General features: G+C 29.8%; 1 protein-coding gene across 1 annotated transcript; it reads left to right on the top strand.

Annotated features, from left to right (window-relative positions):
* The first annotated feature begins 4,654 nt into the window (after positions 1 to 4,654).
* Positions 4,655 to 7,065, top strand: LOC102584661 (transcription factor bHLH18-like). The gene is made up of 4 exons (XM_006357683.2): positions 4,655 to 4,835; positions 4,976 to 5,548; positions 6,066 to 6,422; positions 6,517 to 7,065. The coding sequence occupies exons 1-4, from the start codon at positions 4,800 to 4,802 to the stop codon at positions 6,601 to 6,603; spliced, it is 1,053 nt and encodes a 350-aa protein (XP_006357745.1). The 5' UTR covers positions 4,655 to 4,799; the 3' UTR covers positions 6,604 to 7,065.
* The last annotated feature ends 801 nt before the right edge of the window (positions 7,066 to 7,866 follow it).

Below are 7,866 nucleotides of genomic sequence, written 5' to 3'. Positions count from 1 at the left end.
TTTTTATTTATTTTTATATTTAAAAATTGCGTAAAAATACTATAAATCATGATAATTGATAATATAAAATATGTTTTGAAAAAATTCCACTGATTCTTGAAGTGAATCTATCGTAAAAATACTATAAATCATGATAATTGATAATATAAAATATGTTTTGAAAAAATTCCACTGATTCTTGAAGTGAATCTATCGTAAAAATACTATAAATCATGATAATTGATAATATAAAATATGTTTTGAAAAAATTCCACTGATTCTTGAAGTGAATCTATCGTAAAAATACTATAAATCATGATAATTGACAACATAAAATATTTCAAAAATGTTGTATGTGGGTAGTCTTATTATGCCTTAAATAGCATCAAAGAAAGTACAGGTTTGTGATAAAAAACTTATACCTTTATCCACGCAAACAATCGCTTCAAAAACTCGGTCATTATCCCCAAAATATACCATTTATATTATTGGGCCCGTGCATAGCACGGGCAACATTATCTAGTTTATAATAAAAAGGATAGTACTCAGCTGATATCCAATTAGAAATCTAAAAATAAATACTATATATCCTAGTATCTATATGGTTAGATATTGAGAGATAAGTTTCACTTAATGACCCATTAAACTTTTGGGATTAGGACGAGATTACCAGCTGAACCTCCCCTAGTTAAGGATAATGGCCTTCCTAATGACCTAATTATTCATATTTTTGTCAATCCAAAAAGAAGATTCAAATAGTGTTGTACAAAAGAACCGACAAAAAACCCTTCAAAACGGGGACATTAAAGTATTTAAATACTCTTTAGTTAAAAAGGAAATTAATGAAATTGCCACTGGTTGAAATATACTTGATTTTACTTGCCAAAAGTGAGGGAAAAAGATACTCACTCTGTTTTTTTAGTTGTTATGTTGGGAATTTCGAAAGTTAATTTGATTTATTTTTAAAGTTAAATTAGTTTACATTAATTCGATATTTTAAACTAAAAATTAAATATTTAAAAATCATACAAAAAATATATCGTAAAATGTTAGTCAAAGTTCTTATCATTTGATTCTAAAAAAAACTGTGATAACTAAAAAGGAACAGAAGGAGTACTAAATTTCTGAGGCAATGCATATTCATTAAAACAAAAAAAAAGGATATTAATTGAACACCACTTTTCACTTTTAGTCTTTTAATTATTCTCAAACTATTCTTGAAAATAGAATAATTCAAAGTAAAATCATAAATATAAGCAATTAACTGTGTTGAACTTATCACCAAGAAAATATAAATGAAAAGCAAAAATGAAAGAGATTTAAAATAACTCTCTTAAATATTGACCAATTAACTTATTTTAAGTATTAAAAAATGGCTCAAAAATTATTTATTATGGACTAGAGGGAGTCTAAGCTAAAGGATCGATGGTAAATTGACACCAATTTCAATCGATCTTGGAAAATAGAACCGTATTAACAGATAATTAACATGTAGGCTATTAGTTATCTTTCCATTAATTTTCTCGATAAATATTATTTATCCATTTTTTATTATAAATAAGCTAGTGGGTTAACGAACTTATGATTAAGACCCCAAGTTTATAAAAAAGGACAAAAAGACAAAAATGCTGTCATAGTTATAATAAAGCGATGTTAATTTTAGAGAAATAATGACAATTAATAGTCATTTTCAGAATAAAGAATTTTTAATTATCAACATATGCGGAGTCAGGATTAAGAGTCTGAGAGTTCTAAATTCGTTTTTAAAAAAATGAGGGAGGGTTCGAACCCACAACTCTAGCATGAAAAACATCTCCTTCTATATATATATATATATTAGTACAAATACAAGATCTATGAAAAAACTATTGGATTCGTCCGAACTCATGAACCCCACCTAGTTGCGCCTATATATATATAATTTTTAGTACAAATACAAGATCTATGAAAAAGCTATTGGCAGTGACGGAGCGAGGATTTTCAATAAAGGGGTTCAAAATCTATAGAAATAGACAGACGAAGTAGCCGAAGGGGGTTCGACATCTACTATATATACATAAAAATTTATTTTAACCATGTATAAATAAGATAATTTTCCTCCAAAGGAGATTTGGATGAACCCCTTAGTATAAGGTGGCTCCGCTCCTGGCTATTGGATTCATCCGAACCCATAAACCCTACCTAGCTGCGCCTTTGATTATCAACCAACTACAGTTGTGATAACTTAAAAGAAATCTATTATGGAAGTGAAATAAAACCACCTGTTAAATAATTAAAACCAACATAATGGAGATAATCGCAGTGACGACACCCCAACGTCAACAAATGCCGTTGGAGAGAAACCTAAAGTAAATTGGTTGGCTTAATTTATTAGCATCTTAATTAATTAATAATACCGATAAACTTTTAAGTTTTGGTTGTGCTAATGACCAATAGGTATTGCGGCGTCAATAGTTATTTTAAATAAAACCTGCCTTAGTTTTTCTACAAATAAATTACAGACTACAGCTCTTTCTTGTTCAAATGAAGTTGGTGACCACAATCTTCAAAAGATCGATCCACATTAAAGTTTTTTTTTTTTTTTTGCCTCTATAAAATACTCAGTTGCTAATACCAACTCGAGCAAAAGATAAATAATTTTGGAGTGAAAATAATAATAATAATAATAATATACATTTAACCTGCCGGCCATCGCGTTACGCGCGAGAGATTGAAAATACTTTATGGTTTATTTGGTCCCTCAGTTATGTAAATTTTTATATTAGTCTTTATGATATCTAATTAAGTACATCTTACTTTAATTACTTGAAAATTTGCACTTTGAATTCCCCTTCATATGAATTTCTCAAATTTTCTGAATTATTAAATATTCCATCATTTGATAATTCATGTATCATGTAATTAAAACTTATATTATTACATCATATTTGAAGTTAACAAACTTCAAAAAATAGTACAAATATAGCATATTCTCTACATACTTAAAGGGATAAAAAACACATATTTTAATTATTTAAATAATAAGGATATAATTAAGTGTTACTATCCCTCTCTAATAATAATTATGGATTTGGAAAATCTTCATAAGGTTGCAACATGGATTTGGAAAAGTTGTGAAATTTAATCAAAAATACGTAATGATAAATATTCATTAATTGAAAAATTCGGAAACTTAAAAGTCATAAGCATTGAATTGGATATCCACAAATTAGATACATGATCTTTGCTTACAATGCCCTTTCAAGTTGAACTTTTATAAGTCTTAATTAAAACACGGGAAGACCAAATAAGGTGATTAATTATGACGTGTTAAATAAACCATACCTTTATTATAATATATGAAGCATCGGGTATGAGGCCAAAGTTTCTTTTGAAAAAACAATTCAATGACCGAGTAATCATTTTAATACTATTTTTTTTTTAGCAAACGAGCCTAACTTCTTCGTTTTATTTTATGATGTATTTTGATAGAACAAAAAGCTTAAAAAGAAAGAGTATAGCCCTTTGTATTTTGCATGCTTGCACTAAGTGTACGATTTAGCACTCCATGAATTGAGTTAAATTCTAATCCACAAAATATATATTAAATTATTTTTCTCATCTGTTACAATATTGATGACACAATAATTTAATCTCTATGTTAGGGAAAGATAATAAGTATCTTATAAAATCAATCAACATAGGCATAAAAATTGACCCAAATCACCATAGTTAACAAAAAAAAACGTAGTTCAAAAACAAACTATAAATGTTTGTGTGGGTATTGTTAATTAGTGAAAGTAAATGATAATTTTTTTAAAATAATTATTTCTAAATATATAACGAATATTTTTTAGGATAGACTAAAACTAAAAATTCATTACAAATTAAAGTTTGATCTCCATCCGTTTACTTTTATTTTTCTAATATACTAAAAATATACTATATTCACTATGACTTATCTAATTGATAAATTAAAAAATAAATTATCATTTTATACTTATTTTACCCTTACTACTAAGTATTATATTTCATTTCCCAATATTTAAATAATTTCTACTAACAATTAGGATATACAATACAACAAATTAAATAAGGGAAGTAGTGTATTCACACGGGTACGCGCAAAATACTCGGGTTCAAAAATGAACCGCTACTGCCAACAAAAGACGTGGGTGGGTAAATCCCGGTTTGGTTAAGGGACGAGAGTGGTCAAAAAGTTAATACGGACTCCCCCAATTATTATACACTCTCCGTTCCATTTTATGTGAAGTAGTTTAATTCGAAAAAGAAAAGAATATTTTTAAAACTTGTGGTCCAAAATGAATGATAGAAATTTATGGGATTGTAAATCATTTCATTAATGATAAAATAAATATTTTACTGTTAATATATCATTCTTTTTTAAACTCACTAAAAAAGAAAGCAAGTCACATTAAATTAAGTCGGAAGTATCATAATATAAACTCTATTTTATTTCCATTGATTAATTGAATCAAGAGAGAGAAAATTGAAGCTTCCTTTTTCACACGTGCCCTATTACTTGTAATATTTTATGTATTAGTATTTCTAAAGAGCAATAATCATAGACAGTGAGAACACAATATTTAAATTGATTTTCAATCTTTTTCCTCTTTTCTTTTACTTTCTTTCCAGTCAACACAATAATTCAAGCAAGTACAGGTATAAAACACACAAGAATTGTTGACAGACAACATCTGAAACCAAAAGCGTTAATTTCCGACGCTTAATCAGTGTTCCTCAAATATACTAATTGTGATTTTGGAATCTATTTAAATAGGCACGATCTAATCATTAAAGATATATACATCTCCTCAACAATGGATATTTCATCAGCTACCTGGTGGTCTGAAATGGTAAGACAAAATAATATATATATGAGCATGTACTAATCTACCTAGTCCTTTTTTTTTTTTTTTTTCGCGAATGTTCCCTGTGAATTTTTATAGATACCTTGTGGATTAGTAATTAGTAACATTTTATTTGACAAATACAGGATGTTATGAATATGAATGATCTTCAATACACTGATCACGGCCAGATGATGGCCACATTTGATGATTTTCCATTCAATAATGACCTATTTACCTCTTGCACCTTCGATAATATTCAAGCTTCTCAGGCTGCTGCTGGAATATTTGAGGAGAAACCAGCCTTTTGCAGTTCAACAAAAGCAATTTACCAGAATAATACCACTTTTTCTTCTCCACCTTCTTCATCCCCCAGTGTTATTTCCTTTTCCAACTCCAATTCGCCATCAGCCACTCCTACTACTACTGCCCAAAACTACTTTGAAAATTTGAATACATCTGTTAAGACTGAGATTCCATCAGGAACTACTTTAAACTTCTCCTCATCAAATACTTCTCCTGATTCTGATTACGATGATAGTAAGCAACTGTTCCAGGCCATGGGATTTGGCGCTGATGATATTTCTCAGACGAAGAAGATGAATTATAGTAGAACGCCTTTGCAGGCTCAAGACCACGTTTTGGCTGAAAGAAAGAGAAGAGAACGACTCACGCAGTACTTCGTAACTCTCTCCACCCTCATCCCTAACCTAAAGAAGGTACTATTCCTAAATTAGTTTTTTCTTACCTCTTTAGCCATTTTAATGTAACTATTAGCTGGGTAGGGGAAATCTTTTTTGGAAGTATCTCTTTCCATTGACCACAAATAAGAGAAAATGAAGAATAAGATCTATATATGCTATTAGTAATTAGCAACAACTTTTAGTCATGTTAGTACATTTGATTTGAGCCCTATATTTTTAGGAGTCTTTTAGCTCTTGTTAAAGATTTACAAGTCAATAGAAAATATAGAGTATATCTAGTTTTAGATAAGCTTAATTAAATAGATCTAGCAGCATGATCAACACGAGTTTTATATATGAGATTTTGTAGCTACTGCAAAATCTTGAGATATGTAGTGTGCTTTAATTTTTTTAAGAAAAGAATCTAATTAATTAAGGGCTTCACATCTTCCCTCCACTTTGTATATGAAAATATTGTACATAAAATTCTAAAATAATAGTGTTACTTGGGATTGATTATGTTTTTTTTTCGGTGTTTGTTGATCTCCAACAGTTGGATAAGGCATCAATACTTGGAGATGCGATTACATATATAAAACAACTTGAAGAACAAGTAAAAAGGCTCGACGAAGAAGCTAATAAGGAACCAGTAGTAGCAGTTAAGAGAAGTCGTTTGCTCTCAAATTATGACAATTCTTCAACTTGTAATGAAAACTCCAACAAATCAGTCGTCCCAGATATTGAAGTTAGAGCTTCAGATGGAAATGTCCTGATTAGAGTTAGTTGCAAAAAGCAAGAGGGAATAATAAAGGAAATATTCAGCCAAGTAGAAATGTTTCATCTCACTATTACTAGTAGCAGTGTCATCCCATTTGGTTATGATACAACACACATAACTATTGTTGCTCAGGTACTAACTTAATCTTTCGAAATTCATACAACTATTAGCTACTCCAATTGTGTTACTATTTTGCTAATAAGATTTTATTTTATTTTTGAAACAGATGGATCATCAGTTGAACATGACAACAGATAATGTCGCGAACAAAATACGTTTATCTATAATGAAGGTTATCAATAGCCATGAATAAGCCATGTCTCTAGTTGCATAGAGAAGAATTTCAAAAGCTAATTTTCAAAGGGACAGTGTAAAATTTAGATTAATGTGAGGGTGGGTTTCATGATCGACTTGGGTTTTGGGTAAAAGGTTTTCACTATTGTGGACTGGGGCATTGTTTTTTGTTTCTTTTTTTCGGGTCACAAAGTTGGGACCTGTTTGATCACAATAGCCCCAGTTGTGCTTTTGACAAATGAGGCTGACTCCCTATTTTTTGACAAGTCATGGAGCTCCAGTAAGTAGTCATTTTCTTGTTCTCCTTTGGGGGACTGCTAGCTACAGGCCCATACATGTTGTCTGTTTTTGGGCTTTAGGTAACTAATTTTTGGCCTTCTGTTGTATACTACTCCACAATTGTTTTTGTTTAATTATGTTGATGGTGTAATAAATAGTACATGTTTATTGGTGTTAATTAGTGGAAACCTCTTATCGTCTCTAATTTGGGTATATGAATATGAATATGAATAGTGTCATTCTTGTTAGTTCTGTAAATTTGACGCATAATACACAGCGATAGGGAAAGAAAATTTAACAAGTAGTGTTTTTTCTTGTAACTTCTTAAATAACACATAAAAATCCATAAATATGAGTGCTCTAAAGAAATTAGTAGCATGCACGTTCTTCTCAATCCTAGCTATAAATTTGCACAATCAAAGAAGATAGACAAATTTCTTAGGTGTACTCTTCCATCGTGCCAACAAAAATCCCCTAAGATAATTCACTACAATGGTCTTTCTAAGGAGTTTCAATACCCGCACACATACAACAACAACATATTCAATGTAGTCTAACATCAAAATGAGATATCTTAAAGCGGTTGTTTTCGATAGACCCCCAGCTCAAGCTCTAACACTCTAAAAAAAGAATTAATGGAAATTTAAAAAAAAAACAGACAGTAAGAAATTAAAACAATACTCACACACACACCTTGCCTAAATGTTTCTCTTACACCATCTGAAACTCTATTGCCAACAAAATAACTAATGTGATCCTAAATTTTCCACTCCGTTCTACGAAATTATATTTCTATAACAACGTAATATCCTTCATAAATTTTCTCTATACGCAATATGAGTGAACTCAAAACATAGGTAATTTTGAATTATTAGTTAAAAAAATTCCCAGTTAATGTGTACATAGTGGCAGAATTATGCTACGGTGATGACATTATTTTTTGGTGTCGAAAATTTGACTTCTGGGTAATTTAAATTTTTTTAGGTAACTAATACATAGTTTA

This window comes from Solanum tuberosum, unplaced genomic scaffold (assembly GCF_000226075.1).
Source record: "Solanum tuberosum cultivar DM 1-3 516 R44 unplaced genomic scaffold, SolTub_3.0 scf00244, whole genome shotgun sequence".
Lineage (NCBI taxonomy): Eukaryota > Viridiplantae > Streptophyta > Magnoliopsida > Solanales > Solanaceae > Solanum > Solanum tuberosum.
Note: the sequence above shows the minus strand (reverse complement) of the source record. Positions and strands in the feature narration are given on the sequence as shown.

Excerpts from the sequence above, each read along its gene's own strand:
- LOC102584661 (XM_006357683.2), top strand. The coding sequence starts at position 4,800 with ATGGATATTTCATCAGCTACCTGGTGGTCTGAAATG. Across the intron at positions 4,836-4,975 it reads CTACCTGGTGGTCTGAAATG|GATGTTATGAATATGAATGA; the intron begins GTAAGACAAAAT and ends TGACAAATACAG. Across the intron at positions 5,549-6,065 it reads TCATCCCTAACCTAAAGAAG|TTGGATAAGGCATCAATACT; the intron begins GTACTATTCCTA and ends GATCTCCAACAG.